Below are 18,969 nucleotides of genomic sequence, written 5' to 3'. Positions count from 1 at the left end.
CGCGCCCTTCTCGCTTAGTTTTATATTGTCTTATATGTTCCAACCTAACTTAACCAATTCAATACGAAACACTATAGGCGAGGCTTTATGAGATACTAATTATTGGCTAGGTTAGGTAGGAACAGATAAGTAAATAAATCAAACTAGGTGGTAAAACTCTGCGAGTGAACCGGTCCAATTTACCTTAATTCAATAGTTAAGAAAAGAAAAAGGAGTTGAAGGTCAAATTTTTCATCATATGTCTCTGTCTAGCAACTTCATTACAACAAATGTATATTCTATATACTTAACATGGGAGGCACATCTGCATCATCAGGATTGAAGAATTGAAGGTCATATCTTCCATCATATGTCTCTACTCATGACCTCATCATATATTCGTAAGCTCCAAATGCCTAACTTGTATGATTGAGGCAGGAGGCACTTCTGCATTATCAGAGTTGAAGAGTAGAAGGTCAAATTTTCCATCATATATCTCAACTTATCGATTTTATTAAATATCCATAAGTTCCAAATGCCTAACTTGTATGGTTGAGGCAGGAGGCACTTCTGCATTACCAGGTTTGAAGAGTTGAAGGACAAATTTTCCATCATATCATGTTAACCTAGATACTCAATGTTCATTTTAAGTTTCATGAGAATTGAGTGGGCAGAAGGTAAGTTGTCATAAAATATGTAAAAAGCAGGGGTAGTGATGATGAGTTCCACCCCATAACTTAAATTCTAATCATCAGAGCATACTAATGTTAAGCTAGGAAAGTACCGCAACGAAACTCCCTTTCATATGAAAAAAAGAAAATTAAAATTGGTTAAGAAATACTCGAGTTATTCAAGTTTATATGAAATCGGGTTTTTCCAATTTTCCGGGAAAACTGGCGGACATTTTCAAATTTCCTCGAAATGGGACCCCCTGTGAAACTAGCCACATACAATGGTGTATGAATCATGTCGATCGGTCGCGGCATCGTGAAAAAATCGCCGAACAAACATAAAAAAAAAAAAAAAAAAAATATATATACGGTCGAATTGAGAAACCTCCTCCTTTTTTGAAGTCGGTTAAGAAGTCATTATTTCCTCTAAAGGTGCAACTAAAGGAGATGTCGCTACTCGTCAAGGGGTGCGCCACGAGTATTCTGAATCACGCTATCGAAGTTTTCTAAACATAGTGTATAGTCCGCGCCAAATTTCTAGTCCGCTCTGATTATAGAAATTAGTCGCGTGGCAACAGCAAATTGTAGATATCAGCGGGACGAAGACAGCGCGGCTTATATACGTTACGGAGTATATGCTAATTAAATATGCGCGCAACAACTTCAGAGCGGACTAGAAGTTTCGCGCCGACTATATACAAGCTTCGACCTGAGACTGTCCGAGCTCGGCCATTGTCCAGACATAATATAATGAAATGAAATCAAATATATTTATTTGTATAGGACAACGGCGGCACTTACAAATTGTCAGTTACAATATTTTTCTTAAACTACTACCGGATCGCAACGCGACCTCTACTGGGAAGATCCGGTAAGAAACTCAGTGGGTTTGTCTTTTTTAATTTTAAAAATAATTATTCTCTTTTCCCTTTTTTTTTAAATGCCATTATTTTTACATGTAATTAATAAAGCATTAGCTCCCGTATCTTGCTTTACATTTATCTAAAAAAAGAAGTTTGTTCAGCAAGATACGCTACACTTTGACATTTTCTTAATTAACTAATAATTTTGTTATTGATCAGTCCCAAGCTGTTTTATCATTAATATAATCAGAAATTTTATAATAAGCTTTACGACTAACTTTGCTTTTGAATATGACTTAAAAATTTATTAATTGACAAATTTCTGATTTTGGTAGGAAGTTTATTATAAAAAACGTATACATTGACCCATAAAAGAATTACTTATTTTGTGGAGACGAGTAACATGTGTAGAAAGGTTATGTTTGTTCCTTGTATTTAAATTATGCTCTTATATAATCACCTAGTCCACAGAGAGTTCTCCCGCCGCCAAAGATATAAACTTCATTTACCTTGATCTGACAAGCAGCAGCGTGGAGTCGGGTGTGGTCATCGCTGGACAGGTAGGTCTCCACCTGGATGCGGAAGGGCACACCCTTCTCACCGCCATGCTTCTTCGCTGTGAACTCCGTTGATATGCAGTTCACCTGAGGAAAATAGAAATTATAAGCGACTGCCATAGATTAGTAAAGATACTTCGCCGCCTTGAAATTGAATGAAGCCACAAACGGCTTATTTTAGTAAGTTCTTTTTTTGAATTCTTGACAAATAAAAACATTTTTAGAGAAAATTTACGAATATATAACTAATACTGCGTAATTTACGTCATAAATAAATAATTATTTCAAATATTTTAGGGACATTTTAGCACGGAGACGTGGCAAAACTTTTTTACGCAACTATTTCAATTCTCAAAACTGGGTACATTTTCTTGTTAGGAGTGAGTAATCTTTACTAATCTATGGCGACTGCTTGATTGCCTATGATCACTGCTGCAATTTAAATTTCATATGTTAAAATCGGTCAAGCCCTTTGAGCTACTAAAAGTACCAAAATGGTACTTACTTACACTCGAAAACCCTGCGCAGTCGGATAAAAATAAAATAAGAATAGTTCGTAGATTTAATAATATTAATAATAATTGTAGATTAATCTTAGGTTAAGGTTAATCTTGATTCCTGACGATCCTGATGAGGTGAATGTGATGAAATTATTAAAATCGTGTATTATCATCGGTTCTTGATAATTGTTTAAAATTTTAAATTTATCGGACTGTTCAAAGTGGGTAAAAATCGAGTTCAAAGATTCCGTTACATACATACATAGATACAACCCAAGCTAATAAAAGCTTTGAAGGTGGTAGATCCCTTTGTGGTTCGACTCCGGCGCCACCACCGCCACACCTATTTCTACCTAATAACTGCAGTGTTAGGCGCTGCTGTGTTCCGGTTTGAAGGGTGTGGTAAGGGAGACAGACTTTTCCGAGGCGTTCCAGCTTAGTCCTCAGGGGTAGCGGCGCATCTGTGGCCGACCTCGGGTAGGAATATCTAATCCTATCTGGGGTTGATTACAGATGTCCATGGGCGGCAGTAGCCACTTACCATCAGGTAGACTGCATGCTCGTCTGCTACTCTTATATTATAAAAATAATAATAATAATAAAAGCGTGGTAAATAGTGAGCGCCAGTCGAGCTCGCTGCCGGAGGGTTCCGTATCAACGTAATTTCGTACTGACTCGAGTCGACGTGATTTCGCACATCTCTATATGTCATGTCATTTTTTTTAAAACGCGGGCGAAGACGCGGGCTCCACTAGTTGTTTAAATAATAATTACCTTGATATAAACGCCGACATCTTTAGTGGGATCCCAGTAAACGTGCAAAGAGTTCAAAGTCGGTGGTTGCTCCACACGAATGACCCCGTACGACAGCGGCACATCCAACTGCGAAAATAAAAAAAAGTTTGAAAAAAAAAATTAAAAAAAAGTTTTACTTAATATAATTTTAAAACTTTTTTGATTAACTACAAATTACTAGTATACAATTACATCAAGCAAATGCAGATAATCACTTAAAAATGAAAAAAATGTGAGCCGTCACGGGACGCCTGGCAGATGTGAAACATCGACATTATTTTGTAAAAGTAATATGCAGAAAAGAACATATTGTGATAGGAACTAAATATGTCATAATGATAAAATAAAATATTACGATTTTTTTCCAGATAACGATGACTATTTATTGAATAACACCGTCGCCACACCGTACACACTACTGCATATAGACTGTATATATATATACCATCGTATAGCGTGGCGACGCCGGAAATCGGTTTTACGTGCGGCTATAGATGTTTCACATCAATATCAGATAGACATACATTATTATTAAAAGTGGTAGGTTCTTCTGCGGTTCAACTCCGGCGGCACCACCGTCACACCTATTTCTGCCTCATAACAGCAGTGTAGCGCTGCTGTATTCTTAGTCCTCAGGGGTAGTGGCGCATTCGTGGGCGACCTTAGGTGTTTATATCTAATCCTATCTGGGGTTGATTACAGATGTTCATGACCGGCAGTAGCCACTTACCATTAGGTGGACTGTATGCTCCCCTAATATTTCTACATTATATATACCTATTTTTGCTGTAACAGCAGTGTAGTGCTGCTGTGTCCTGTTTTGAAGGGTGTGGTAAGGGGGACATATGATTTTCAAGCTTTTTTATGTTCCTTTCTTATTTTGTATATAATATCCTATATATAAAATTCTCGTGTCACAATGTTAGTTACCGCACTCCTCCGAAACGGCTTTACCGATTTTCACCAAATTTTATATGCATATTCAGTAGGTCTGAGAATCGGCTACTATTTTTCATACCCCTAAGTGATAAGGGTTGTTCACCGTTAACATTTCTTTATTTATATGGCAACACAACGTTTGCCGGGTCAGCTAGTTATAAATATAAAATGATTATATATCACCTCGACAATTCTCTCCCCGGGCCGCTCAGCGTGCCACTGGGCGATCTGCTCGCGTTCCATGTATTGTAGGCGGCGCTCGTGGAAACAGATCTTGATCACGCTCTGTAACATAGATTGATTATTGACTTGGATTGCAGGATGGTTTTTAATCAATTTTTAACAAGTTAGATTGATCTCCGAGCTGATGCATTAATTCTTTTACGAATCAGTCGGATTAGTTGCTGATTCGGTTAGTGAAGTGATGGGGTCGTCTAATAGAGATCTGGGTTCGATTTCCGGCAAGGCGTTACCTTGGATTTCTGATAAGGTATTTAAAAAGAATAAAATATATAGATATAAACGATTATTTCAACACAAAATGTGCGATTTTTCAGCACAAAATTATTCAATTTAGTAAAATTGTTTTTTTTTTTTAACTTTATTATTTATAATTTTAATAATTTATTAAAATCTATAATCATGCTCCGTTGAGCATTTTTCGGTATTCGTTATCTTATCGTATTTGGCCGTCCACAACTCTTCACCGATGTGAAAAAATCTTTATATATTATGATTTTGTTTAAATACAATCTATAAAATACTACAAATTAGAGAAATAATAATACAGAGTTACTATTAAATAACTTTCAAAGATATTACTGTTTAATATAATAAAAAAATATATACTTCTTTAGCGTAACATCGTAAGGTATTATATTAATTTTTAATTATTTTTTGTCTATCTGTCTGTTTGTACCATATGATATCTATAAATCGACAAAACTCAAATATGACTATCATGACGTAACGTTCCAGCGTAACCATTTCCGTTAAAAAAATCGTTCCATCGCTACTTTCCCTTCAATGGCACGCCTAAAAAATACAACTACCACTGTATTATATAATAAAACAGTATAGAAACCATACCCATTGGCCTTTAACTTCATTATTTTATTTCAACTTTTTATTTACCAAGTTTCGTTATATGTATATAGTTTAGGTTAGGTTAGGTTAGAACACAATAAGACACATAACGGCTTATAATTATTATTATATAAATCATACCCTTAATATCTTTCCCTTGTAGTGGGAGAGGTCACCCAGCTTCTTCAGTTTGATCTCGTAGGGCTGGCCCTGATTGAGATATGTGAGGGTCTCCTCATTCTGCTTCGTGGCTATAGATGTCGCTGCCGCTAGCACGTATTGGAACCTGTGGGGAAGGATTTATAATATATAAGTAGGAAATAATCATGTGATTTACCTAATAGTATGATACCGCCGTGACGATATCTATAATCAATCCTGGATACATCTCATCAGCTGATCTCTTACATCGGCCAATGAACGATCTTATTATCTGGGGCAAGCAAAGAATATATGTGGCCATCAGCCGACATATACAGGGTGAATTTTTCAAATAGGCCTCAGGGCCAAATCCGAAACTATAAGGATTAGCGAAAAATGCTGAAAGGAGTTACGAGGCCGATTTTGATAAAAACTAAAACTGCATCATTAGTTTTTGAAATATATTTTTCCTTAGCCGGGAATCGAACGAGTTCATTTTGAAAAAAATTACACCCTCTGTATTATTCCACTATCAGATAGTGTCGCTTATAAGGATTAAATTCTAGAAATTAATGTTATGTGACAAATTAAAGGATAAGGAAAATTTTGAAGAAAATACGTATTTTTTCATATTAATTTGGCAGTTAACTTCTCGCCATTCATCAATTTAAACATTTCGCGTATTAACTAACATTTTTGCCTCAATGTTTCAAATCATTCGAAAGTGGACGTTTTGTTCTCCACGTAACTCCTTCCAGCATTTTTCGCTAAACCTTATAGTTTGGGATTTGGCCCTGAAGGCCCGTTTGAAAAATTCACTCTGTATATTTAATAAGTCAATTATAATCAAGAAAGTAATAAGCAACATACCTGGTATCATCCTTGAAGCTTGGTTCAGAGCGAGTTTGTATCGGAGAGTGGAGGAAGCTGTCCAGAGAGTTGACAGGCGAGCACATCAGCAGACCTGCATCTGATGACAATAGACACTTAATTTATACCAAACTAACAAAGTTCCGGCTTGAGTCCCGGAAATATCTGTATTAATTTAGAATTAAGATTATTGTATGGATCTCAAGTTTCTATCTATATTATAAACTAGCTGACCCGGCAAACTTTGTACCGCCTCAAAATCTATTTATCAAATATATTTCATATAAAATATAGCCTATGTTGCTCGTGGATAATGTAGCTTTCGAATGGTGAAAGAATTTTTAAAATCGGTCTAGTAGTTTTTGAGCCTATTCATTACAGTCAAACAAACAAACAAAGTTTTCCTCTTTATAATATTAGTATAGAAGTACCAAATGAGCGTGAAGTCTATGTAATGCTATGTAAATACTGTCGCCGATGGACTGAAAGGAGATCCTTACCCAGCAGTAGGAAAGAGACCGGGTGATGATGAAGATTTGAGGGTGGTAAAACCCTCTGTGGTTCGACTCCGGCAGCACCACCTCACACCTATTTCTGCCCAATACCAGCAGTGTTAGGCGCTGCTATGGTCTGGTTTGAAGGGTGTGGTAAGGGAGACATACTTTTCCTTGTTCCAGCTTAGTCCACAGGGGTAGCGGCGCATCTGTGGCCGACCTCAGGTAGAAAACTAATTCTATCTGATGTTGATTACAGATGTCCATGGACGGCAGTAGCTTACCATCAGGTGGACTGCATGCTCGTCTGCTACTACTATATTAAAAAATAAAAAAAAACATCATTGAAGATACCGTGTAGAAAGCGTTTTATGGTCACAAATGTCCATGGGCAACAGTAGCCACTTCGTCTGATACTTTTACTTTATGATTATGATACGTACTCTTGTTCTCCTGTCCGTCCGGCGAGTGGTATCCATTCATGGTCATGATGGTGCCCGGCATCGCCGGCTGGCACTGCATGCTCTCCGGGCTGTTGGCTGAAATAACACAAAAATACAATAAATTGATAATCAATCATAATTAACTGAGATATGATTGTCTGTCAGAATGGCTAACACCAGTTATTAATAATCAATCTATCGAAAGTTTAGCCAAAGATCGCAATTTGACAATTGCTGCTAAATAAAATTTGTCAAGTTTCAATATTTGTTGAACAGAAATTGTATACTTTAACTGTTTTAATGATACATGACACAATACAATCTAGCACTTCATGGAAGAAAACTCTTTTTAACCGATTAATGCAAATTTGCCGATTCATCATCAACCTATTACTGTCCATTGCTGGGCACGGGTCTCCTCTCAGAATGAGAAGGATTAGGCCATAGTCCACCGCGCTGGACAAGTGCGTATTGGTAGACTTAACATACATTTGAGATTTCTTTTTTTTTATAAATGTAGACTTCAAATACCTTTGAGATTTCTTTTTTTTATAAATCTCTCAGGTATGCAGGTTTCCTCACGATGATTTCCTTCACCGTTTAGCCAGTGATAATTAATGTCTAATACGCACATAACTTCGAAAAATCATAGGTGCCTGGTGCGTGCCTGGGATTTGAACCTCGGACCCCTCGATCGAGAGGCCGGGTTTCTAAACCACTAGGCTAACACTACTTTTACAGATTAACCGATTAAGATAAGGTAAAGCTACCGATTACATTAACATGAGGTTTTGTATTTTTAATTAATCGAAGACTTCTTAGATGAGACTGTAGTGTATTAGTAAGTACCCTCATAATTAGACACTAAACATAGATACGAGTACTAGTATGACGTGCGGTAGTGGTGCGCATCTGGCGACATCGAGTTAGCTGTCAGTTGGTCTAGTACGTCACTCTTAGTGTGGACGCCGTGCGGGTAGGACAGTAGTGGATCGATTTGTATTATATTTGTACTAACCGAACCAGTACAGAGACAAAAAACTCTTTTAAAAACAATACTCACAATGCTGTGTCATCATATTGGGGGATTGCTGGCAACCCTCGTCCATTGGTTCGCGACCATTGTCGACCACCATGCTTGTGATCTGTTAAACAAACTTCATGTTCAAATGTGGAAATGAGAGGCGGTGGTAGGACCCTTTGTGGTTCTAATTCGGCGGTATCACCACCACACCTATTTCTGTCTCATAACAGCAGTGTTAAGCGCTGCTGTGTTCTGGTTTGCACGGTGTGGTAAGAGAGACATACTTTTCCGAGGCGTTCCAGCTTAGTCCTCAGGGGTAGCGGCGCATCTGTGGCCGACCTCAGGTAGAAATATGTAATCACATCTGGGGTTGATTAAAGATGTCCATGGGCGGCAGTAGCCACTTATCGTCAGGTGGATTGCATGCTTGTGTGCTATTCCTATATAATAAAAAAGAATATAAACTCAGCAGTATATCGTGTTACCCTTTTTTTCGAGGGGGGAAACCTTCAAAAGTTACCCGGCGACGTGGGAGCGACCCCAGGTTATGTGGGATTTTTACCGCACTATAACCCCCCTGGTGGCCGTCCTCAGCGCTTGTTGGAGAACTCCGGGATCTCCGACGGAACACAACCGGAGCCCTCCAAGCGCGATGCCCCGATCGGGCTCTACCCTTGGGGTTAGTTTTCGCTCCTCCCACACCATGTAGTGTTTACGACGGTATGCGACCACACATACCGCCGTCCTTCCCGGGGTCGCTTGCTGGACGGTTCGAGCTCCCACTCTTGCCGCCCGCAACCCCGGAAGCCCCCTTTTAGTCGCCTCCTACGACAGGCAGGATACCGTAGCCCTATTCTAGTCCCGGAACTACAGGGACAGTATCCTGTTACCCCACCAGTCTTACCTGTCTATCGTCCCGTCGCGGCGGCCAGGCGCGCCGTGGCGGAGACAGCACCGCTCCGGTCGGCGAAGGAGCCTCCTGCTTGAAGCCGGCGAGCGACGGCAGCGACATCAGCGCTTCGCTGTTGAGGACGAAGGAGGCTTCGTGTTACTGAGCTAAGGTTTAGTACGTAAGCAGACGTTGTGTCATCGCAGTGACTTATAAGGTGATATTGAAGATGTTATATCAAAAACCTAACCTAAACTATCGTTGTAAAAACTAATCTAAGCTAACATTTATAAAAAACTAACCTTAGCTATATTAGTTAAAAGTTAACCTAGTCGTTATGAAAAAATAACTTTTGCATCCTTGTGCAATATTTTTTTACAAGCATCATCAAATCAAAACTCTTTATTGTACCCAATAAAAGAAAATACATATAAAAATTAATAACTGAATTAACAAATAATACACAAGGCGGTATTGTCGCTGACCAGCGATCTCTTCCAGACAACCTTTAGGTGAGGAGTTATAGTAGGGATGAATAGAAAAATAGGTAGGGTTCAAAATAACAATTATAGGACTAAGATAGCATAAACGTGTAGGAATAAATAAAATATAGCATAAGCTAAAACATCATGAATACGTTTTAGCCGAAGGGAAAAAAGGACTTCGTACTTCAACCGGGTAGAACGTTAGTTTGTTAAACCTCTTGAAGGTCATTCTGAAAACCTTATTTAAATTAACCAGAACAGTTGAACTGTCACTCAAATGAGTAAACGAATACTTTTGACTTCAAAAGCTAATTCAGTTGGTTTATTAAGTGTATAGCTCAATCCAAGTACTTCCATTAACAATACATTAACATACCTACTACTTATACATACTACAATACTTATATATACTAATACTTGCAAGAAAATACTTACTTCATTGACAGCTCCCCGGGTAAGTCCAAATCCAAATCGTTCACCTGCCATCCTGGCGACATGTGGGACGACGAGGAGCTGGTGCCGCTGCCGCCCATCTCGCCGAGTGTTGCTGTAAATTAAGAAGATCTGTGGTAATCGCTCTTATTTATGTGGTAATTGCTAAGTAAGTAAAGCTAAATAAAGTTGGTTTTGTAAAGCTACTCTTCGGTATTAAAGAGTGCTGTCCAGTTAAATTACTCATCTTCAGTCATATAACGAAACCTTTTATTTAAAACGAACCCTTTTATTTAAAACGTGACATGGTGCACTTATTTTCTAATTGTCTCCGAAATTGTCCTTCTCCCGTTACCCTTATTTCAAACTGTTTCAAAAGAATAAATATATAAATATCCTCTGTTCCGTAACAGAAATAGAATTAATTCATGTGTCTAACTCTTAAATGACATCTTTTTCGTCCAATCATTTTGAAAGAGGCTGGAAACAGACAGACAGACAAGAGATCTATCCTGAGTCTACAATCTAACATACGGAAGCCAAAAAACGACTCCTTGAACGTCATTATGCAAGCATATACCATGACACAGCTCCAACAAATTGTTTACAATAAAATCTAATCTAATCGAGAGAATGTACACGACACACGTGTAATGAAGCCAATAACATTTAATTACACGATTAAATTGTTTAAACCTTTGCAGATTTTACTTGGTATTAAGTAAATATGATGCATGCTCTTCTTACATTTTCCTTTGTTTTGTGATTTGTGACGTCACATAATGCATATCTTATATATTTTTACTTTTTTTTGCAACACGAGAATACAGTTAATACTCAATTAAATTGTTCAAATCTTTGCAGATTTTACTTGGTATTAAGTAAATATGATGTATCATGCTCTTCTTATATTTTACTTTCTTTTCTTGTTGATTTGTGACGTCACATAATTTATATCTTTGATATATTTTCTTTTTTTTTGCTGTAGTCCATGACGCCATATAATATTTTTTTCTTTTTTTGCAGCACAAGCAGTCAACCTGATGGTAAGTGGCAACTGCCGCTCATGGAGATCTACAATCAACCTCAGATTACAGTGCTACCTGAGGTAGGCACAGACGCGTTACTACCCGTTGCCAGAGAATGCCATTAGGCATTAAGTTTACCCTTTGGGTTATAAAGATTTTAGTTTAAGGTGTACAAAAATAAATAAAATAAATACCCCGTAGGACTAAGTTGAAACGCATCCAATAAGTGGGTATGTCTCTTACACCATAAACCCTCATTAATACGGTATGTCATATTGTCATATATTATTATGCGAATCCCGTTAAAACCACTCCCGCACCGTTAGACTTATACTATTGTGATTTAATAACATTTGGTAATTTTAGCTATAAATAAATAAGTGTGACGTCATGATTGTCAGTATTGTCACATAGTTATAATATCTACGGACCAAATCCCCCCCTATTCGATTCCTTTGTATCACTCCCTGCCCTATACTATTCTATCCCATCCTGTGCTGATGTCACATTTTTTTTTATAATATAGGAGTAGCAGGCGAGCATGCAGTCCACTTGATGGTAAGTGGCTACTGCCGCCCATGGACATCTGTAATCAATCCCAGATAGGATTAGATATTCCCACCTGAGGTCGGCCACAGATGCGCCGCTACTCCTGAGGACTAAGCTGGAACGTCGGAAAAGTCTCCCTTACCACACCCTTCAAACCAGAACACAGCAGCGCTTAACACTGTTGTCATTAGGTAGAAATAGGTACATATTTAATAATACTACTTTTAGGCGGTCCCCTAGACCTACAATAACATTGTACAATACTTTTTATCGTACAATAAGATTGAAAGGCGCTCTGAAGCGAAATGAGCAATTATATTGTACAATAATCCGAACTGCACATTCTATTCGTATTCAGTCGGAGAATAGTATTGATACCGTACGTCTGAAAAGTATTGCGCAATACTGATCCTACTCGATAGTTCGATACAATGGAAAAATATTGTGCAATAAAAATTAAACTTTCTCAAAGTTTTGGTCAATCATTGCACAATTTTCAATATTAACCCTACATGGTCAATAATATTGCACAATTCACAATACTGTACTATATAATTGACCGTTTAGGCGGCCTCTTACAATTGACGTGTGACGTCACGACTTCATCATATCACCTGTCATATATGCTGATCAATCCCCTATCTATTTCATCCTCTTCCCCAAAGATGTAGTGTTGTGACATTTGATAATTATTGCACGACTCATGATGCGAAGCATCAGAGAGTGCTTTACGATCGAAAATTTTTTTTCGCTTCATTTTGGCGGCTATTTTTATTATTATAGCCTTGATAGTTCACGGAATCAAGATATTTTGCATACTATTGTCGAGATAATTTAATGGAGATTAATTCCATACTTTTTAAAAATTGATTTACTGCAATAGAATTGGAAAAAAACACCAAAATAGGTCAAAAAATTTTCCTGTCCGTCATGTGTGAAACCTGAAAACACTGTAACTTGTGAAAAAATCCATCATTTGAGTTATTTTTTTTTTTTTTAATTCTAATCGACGATTGTAGGTCACTGAATGCGAATGATTAATTAATTCAGTGTCGTTTAATTGCAATTAATAAAAAACGAAAACTACAAGACTGTATATCCATAGATATTATGTACATTTATTCCACCAGGGGCGCTTGTGCAGTACCTTCTTCCTACTACAGCTGTTTTTTCGGCAATTAATTTTGAACGACTTAAGTTTTTTTTTTTTATATTTCATAATTAAATGAGCATTATGAGTCGTGCACTTTTGGATTTTCCAAACTTTTAATACTAACTTAGTTATGTATTTACTCAGTCACTCATAAACAATCCATTGTGATCTATTTGAGGACCAACTTCCACCCTATTTCCACCCCCTTAAGTGTCCACCTCTTGTGACGTCACAATCTATCTTTAATAGGCCCACTAAAGCAACCCTTCCTTCAATACGCACATTACGCAACATTCGATAACCCCAAACTTAAGAAGACCTAAATCTTTTCTGTCGTGTCATGATGAAGCAAAACACTGTTTAACTAATTCATATTGTGTATATTATAATAAAACAGATATGAAAATGCAGCGATAACCTTGGATGAGTAAAATAAATAGATTGATCACTCCTAACCAGAATATGTAACCAGTTTTGAGAATTGAAATTGTAGCGTAAATAAACTTTGCCACGTCTCCGTTTTAAAATGTGTCTAAAATGTTTGAAATACTTATTTATTTATTACTTAAATTACGTAACATTACTTACTTATACGCAAATCTTCTGTAAAAATGTTTTTTATTTGTCAACAATAAATGATAAAATCATGCTTTTGCTTCATTCATTTTCAAGGCGGTGAAGTATCTTTCTATTTCACTTATCTAAGGTGATAACACCATCCAATCCGGTTCGAGTGTTGGTTACCAGCACAATTGTGACAACCCCTGACCGTAGATAAGCGGTGTTTACTGGCCGTACTTATATCTATGTATATAATATATACTTATATAGTCTAGTGTTCTAGACGCACGATTGTTTTCATCGCGATTCTGTTTGTTTGCTGGCGTGTGACCTATGGGATTCTTGTTTTTTTTTTATAATATAGGAGTAGCAGACGAGCCTGTCCACTTGAGTAAGTGGCTACTACTCATAGACATCAGTAATCAACCCTAGATAGGATTAGATATTCCGAACTGAGGTCGGTCACAGATGCGCCGTGTGCCTGAGGACGAAACTGCAACGCCTCGGAGAAGTATGTCGCCCTTACCACACGCTTCAAACCAGACCACAACGCTTAACACTGCTGTTATAACAAAAAAAGGTGTGGCGGTGCCGCCGGAGTCGAATCACAGAGGGTTCTACCTTCAAAACATACATACGAACTAACACGGCACATATGTAAAGACGCTTTCTACACACAGCCCACACTAGGAATCCCTGTATCGTGGGTGCTATGCACACACGCAGAGACAAATACACAAACACCCAGACCCAGAAACAGAAACCTATATTCATCATTTAGATATTTTGAAGGTGGTAGAACCCTTTGTGGTTCGACTCCGGCGGCACCACCGCCACACCTATTTCTACCTAATAACAGCAGTGTTAGGCGCTGCTGTGTTCCGGTTTGAAGGGTGTGGTAAGGGAGACAGACTTTTCCGAGGCGTTCCAGCTTAGTCCTCAGGGGTAGCAGCGCATCTGTGGCTGACCTTAGGTAGGAATATCTAATCTTATCTGGGGTTGATTACAGATGTCCATGGGCGGCAGTAGCCACTTACCATCAGGTGGACTGCAAGCTCGTCTGCTACTCCAATATTATAAAAAAAAAAAAAAAAATCTGTCTGGCCGGGGATCGAACCCGGGACCCTCTGCGCATCAGACCGGTATGGTGACCGCTCCGCCACGAGGGTAGTCATTTGTCTTTATTGGTTCGTTACAAGCTTTTTAGCTCAAACACCAATCTTAAGCGTGACATTCGATCTATTTGCCAAGATGTATCCAGTTAGCAGCAACAATGTTTATCAGACACTTTGCCCCGTCGTGAACAGAACGAGATAAAACCGGCCGCCCCTCCGTTTTCTTCGAATGAGGATGCTGCGAATTACACTTATCTAGTAGATCGACGTTTAGAATAGTTCAAATGGTTCTGTCGATGCTTGGTCTCGTCTATTGTTGCTTAGATGCTGTTTTGAAGGTCTACTTTATATTTGTGAAAACAATTGAAATTGTCACTGTCATCTATTTTCGTGTTTGAAAATATTAAAAAAAAAACAGTTTTTAGAACATTCACGAATGAAACTATATTTCTCCGCACTTTTCCGTCGATTTCGTGTTTTTGCACCACTTAACTACACATGTCAGCATTGTCCCGCGTGATAATTCACGTATTCACGTTGGAGTAATCTCCATGACACCCATTTAATGGAAGCAATTAAATGGTTGTCAATTACAAGGCGGTGAGATATCTATACTTATCTATGCGTTCAACTATAAAACTAACAAGTTAAAATAAATAAAACCAAATACCGTAAGCATTATAAGTGATGCTCGCGAACGCATGCGCTCCGAACTCCGCGAAGCGTCTCCCCTCCCTTGCTTCTCTCGCAGCAAACTGAAGCACCGCTGCGGCGGACACGCGGTCCGTTTGCTGCGCCGTGTCCTCCACCATCTTGCTTCGGTTTATAACTACCGGTAGATGGCGTTGTAGTAGTAGTAGTTGATAGAAGAGTTGCTAATCACGAGCGGAAGATGTCAGTATTCCACACAATTATTGCTTCAGTTTTTTTAGCTTTTTTTGAATGCAGTCTTCGTGTAATTGCATTTACTTTACGTTTGATTTGTTAGATGTCGTTGTAACTGTATATTTTTTAATATTCATATTTATTTCACTTTTATAATCCAATAAATGGCGTTATTCTAATTCTTCAATTGGTACACAATATTACAGTTTTATTTCTTCTATCAGATATCCTTTTAAATATCTTCAATATACATGTTCTAAATTAAATTGGTTGTTTCTTCAGATCTTATGTTATTTATCTTCTATAAATACAGATTATTTTAACAGTTAATCAAATATGAGGGCAACACTTTACCGTCCAAACGTATGGCTTTTTTAACAGTTTTTCTTTTTTTAACACTTGTAACACCACACGCGGCGCTGTCATTTTAATCTGTGTTGCTAGATTACAATTTACTAAGGAATGGAATAAAAATATAAATATTTTTGAAGATATTTTGATTTTTGCAGTATGTTGTAACGTCAAGAATTATAGAAATTAGGTAAATCTATATCTAAACATATAACATGATCATCGACCAGACAATAATCGGTGGCAGAGGGTAGAGGTAACTTCAATACTTATCGATCTATCTTTTTTTTTAAATAAAACTATCTTTTACCTACACATTCGCGTTAAACGACAGAAAAACGCTCCGTTAGTACTAAGCCTAAGAATTAGGTTTTAAGTGTCTGAAATCTAACGATCTGTATTTTAATAGTGTGGTAGTGTGGCCTTAGACCTTCTCGCTCTAAAAACGAAACATACGCCCCGTTAGTCTTTTATTATCTGCGCGGATGATTCCAAAATTTAAGCTTATTTCACTATAATAATAACTTACATCGCAATTTCGTTGCGTCATAACATCCGATTAGAGATATATTTCGTTTTATCGGCGCTGTCACTTAAAGCGCAGAGTGAATTTCCTTTCCTTTTCCTGGCTCTCAGGTACGAGAAAAATGCCGTATAAGAAGTGTATTATACTAATGTGTGTGTATACTAACGTTTGGCGAACATAATCGCTGTGTTCCATGGTGAGAAGCAAATACGATCGATCTGGGACATCCTGTATAAAAAACATCAAATATTGCTATATTCGAAAATATATTACGTCAAAAAAAACTGTTAAAAAGTTCTGATATTTTGTGAATAACTACAAAATGTAATCAATTGTGATTTTAAACTGCTGTTTTTAATAAAATTTGCATAAAATACAATGTAATAAAGTGAGATATTTCAATTAAAAATGCAATTTAAAAATATACCTATATACATGTTGGTAAAATTACATAAGAGCAGCTATTGAAGAAAATGAATATCAGTTACTAGAGCAATAATTTTTAATAATATTGTTGGAAAATTCAAAAATCGAACACTACGTTGGCAACATTCACAAACTTTTACTTTTAATTACCAATTTAAAAGTAAGATATCTTACATTTGTGTTGTGTGATCCTGTAAAACGTGTAACTTGTGTAAAATCTAGTACACTACAATTAATCTTAGCGGCTCGAATGTAATTTAAATCAACGCCTATTTACAATTGAGGTAGTGCCAAGTGCGAGTGGGGCTTCGCTATCGAATTCCGTATATATTTATCTTTAGGTGATCCCTTAAAGTGATTAATAATTTGACAGATGGTAGAGCCAGTACAGTTCGACAGGGAGGTATCACCGTCACATATATTTCTAGCGTGAAGTAGAACGTTTCGGTGGAAAGTGTGGATGCCGGCTGATTTACATATGAGGCGACTTAGGCCCTTTACACACGAAGATATTTACAACAGTACTCTTTTCACTCGTACCTATGTACGTATATTTTTTTTAATAATATAGGAGTAGCAGACGAGCATGCAGTCCACCTGATGATAAGTGGCTACCGCCGCCCATGGACATCTGTAATCAACCCCAGATAGGATTAGATATTCCTACCTAAGGTCGGCCACAGATGCGCCGCTACCCCTGAGGACTAATCTGGAACGCCTTGGAAAAGTCTGTCTCCCTTACCACACCCTTCAAACCGGAACACAGCAGCGCCTAACACTGTTGTTATTAGGTAGAAATAGGCGTGGCGGTGGTGCCGCCGGAGTCGAACCACAAAGGGTTCTACCACCTTCAAAATTTATTCGTATGGTATTCATTCGTACCTACGGGTCGTTAACTTTAATCAGAAAAATCGCGTTGTGTAAAACAAGTACGAAACAAGAAAGTATTCCTATCAAACATTCTTCTACCACGTTTACCCATTCGACCACGGAACCCCAAAAAACCAGATAAAAATTCGGTGTTTATCCATAAAAATTGTTATTCCCTCACACATCATAATCGTAATATCTTTATTCTGTTTGCCTTGTCTGCAGATAATATCTGTTATGTCTATATGTACACGCGACTGTCTGAATGGGTTACTGCTTGCAAATATGTGTAATTGCCCGGATTTGTGAGTTACTCGTACGTGCATATTCACTATAGTGACCTTCATGTAAAAACAGTAGGCTTCATGTAAAAACGCACAAATTTGGGGAATCCAATTCAAGTTTTTGACGGCCAACCTTCGCTAGTCGGAGAGGCACTTTAAGAAGAAGAAGAAGAATTCAAGTTTTTAGGGCCCGAGATGTTATGTGTGCGTTCTGCTCGCTCATCTTATGAGGGATAGCATGAGAGGGACCCCTTCCTTCTTCGACGTGGCTGGCGTTAACATCAGCGCTGGCCGAGGTGGCCGCGAATGTAATGTTATCACTTCTCGAGACCCGGCATCGAGTGTCCAGAGAAACGCCGTGGAGTTCTAGTCGGCAAGAATCCGAAACCCTTCCACTCCCGAGGGAATGAGGATTTCTTCATCATCTCGAAAACATCGTCAAGAAACCTACATCCCTGAGATTTTTTTTTTTTATAATATAGGAGTAGCAGACGAGCATACACTTTATGGTAAGTGGCTATTGCTGCCCATGGACATATTTAATCAACCCCAGATAGAATTAGATATTCCTACCTGAGGTCGGCCACAGATGCGCCGCTACCCCTGAGGACTAAGCTGAACGCCTCGGAAAAGTCTGTCTCCCTTACCACACCCTTCTAACCAGAACACAGCAGCGCCTAACACTGCTGTTATTAGGTAGAAATAGGTGTGGCGGTGGTGCCGCCGGAGTCGAACCACAAAGGGTTCTACCACCTTCAAATTCTTATTAAAACAATCGCAAAGGTTTAAGAAGTCTACCAATACGCAGCTTGACGGTATTCAATAAATGAGATGTCGTTAGTTTAATCTACATGAAGAATTGGCTTTACTTTTGAGCAGTGAGGTTGTTTGTTTTATAATAATTCTGTAGTTGTAACATATGTAAGGTTACATTTTAATTAAGTTTAAATAAAACAAAACATTAATATTAAAAATGGATTAAAAACCTTGCATTCGGGTTTCATTTTTGGCCGTATCTATGACATTCTGGAATGAAATTTAAAAAATAAAATG

General features: G+C 37.9%; 1 protein-coding gene across 1 annotated transcript in view; it reads right to left on the bottom strand.

Annotated features, from left to right (window-relative positions):
• Positions 1 to 18,969, bottom strand: part of gem (transcription factor CP2 like gemini) — a 56,881-nt gene that overhangs the window by 25,087 nt on the left and 12,825 nt on the right. The window contains exons 2-10 of the mRNA XM_073081579.1: positions 10,172 to 10,283; positions 9,267 to 9,384; positions 8,402 to 8,483; positions 7,339 to 7,434; positions 6,402 to 6,501; positions 5,532 to 5,676; positions 4,488 to 4,589; positions 3,345 to 3,452; positions 2,023 to 2,157 (exon numbers count right to left, since the gene is read on the bottom strand). Coding sequence (XP_072937680.1) covers positions 2,023 to 2,157; positions 3,345 to 3,452; positions 4,488 to 4,589; positions 5,532 to 5,676; positions 6,402 to 6,501; positions 7,339 to 7,434; positions 8,402 to 8,483; positions 9,267 to 9,384; positions 10,172 to 10,283 — 998 coding nt within the window. The remainder of the gene's footprint in view (positions 1 to 2,022; positions 2,158 to 3,344; positions 3,453 to 4,487; positions 4,590 to 5,531; positions 5,677 to 6,401; positions 6,502 to 7,338; positions 7,435 to 8,401; positions 8,484 to 9,266; positions 9,385 to 10,171; positions 10,284 to 18,969) is intronic.

This window comes from Epargyreus clarus, unplaced genomic scaffold (genome assembly GCF_041222505.1).
Source record: "Epargyreus clarus isolate Ecla_fem2 unplaced genomic scaffold, WU_Ecla_fem_2.2 ptg000016l, whole genome shotgun sequence".
NCBI classification, from domain to species: domain Eukaryota; kingdom Metazoa; phylum Arthropoda; class Insecta; order Lepidoptera; family Hesperiidae; genus Epargyreus; species Epargyreus clarus.
The sequence above is the reverse complement of the archived record's forward strand: the minus strand, read 5'-3'. Positions and strand labels throughout refer to the sequence as shown.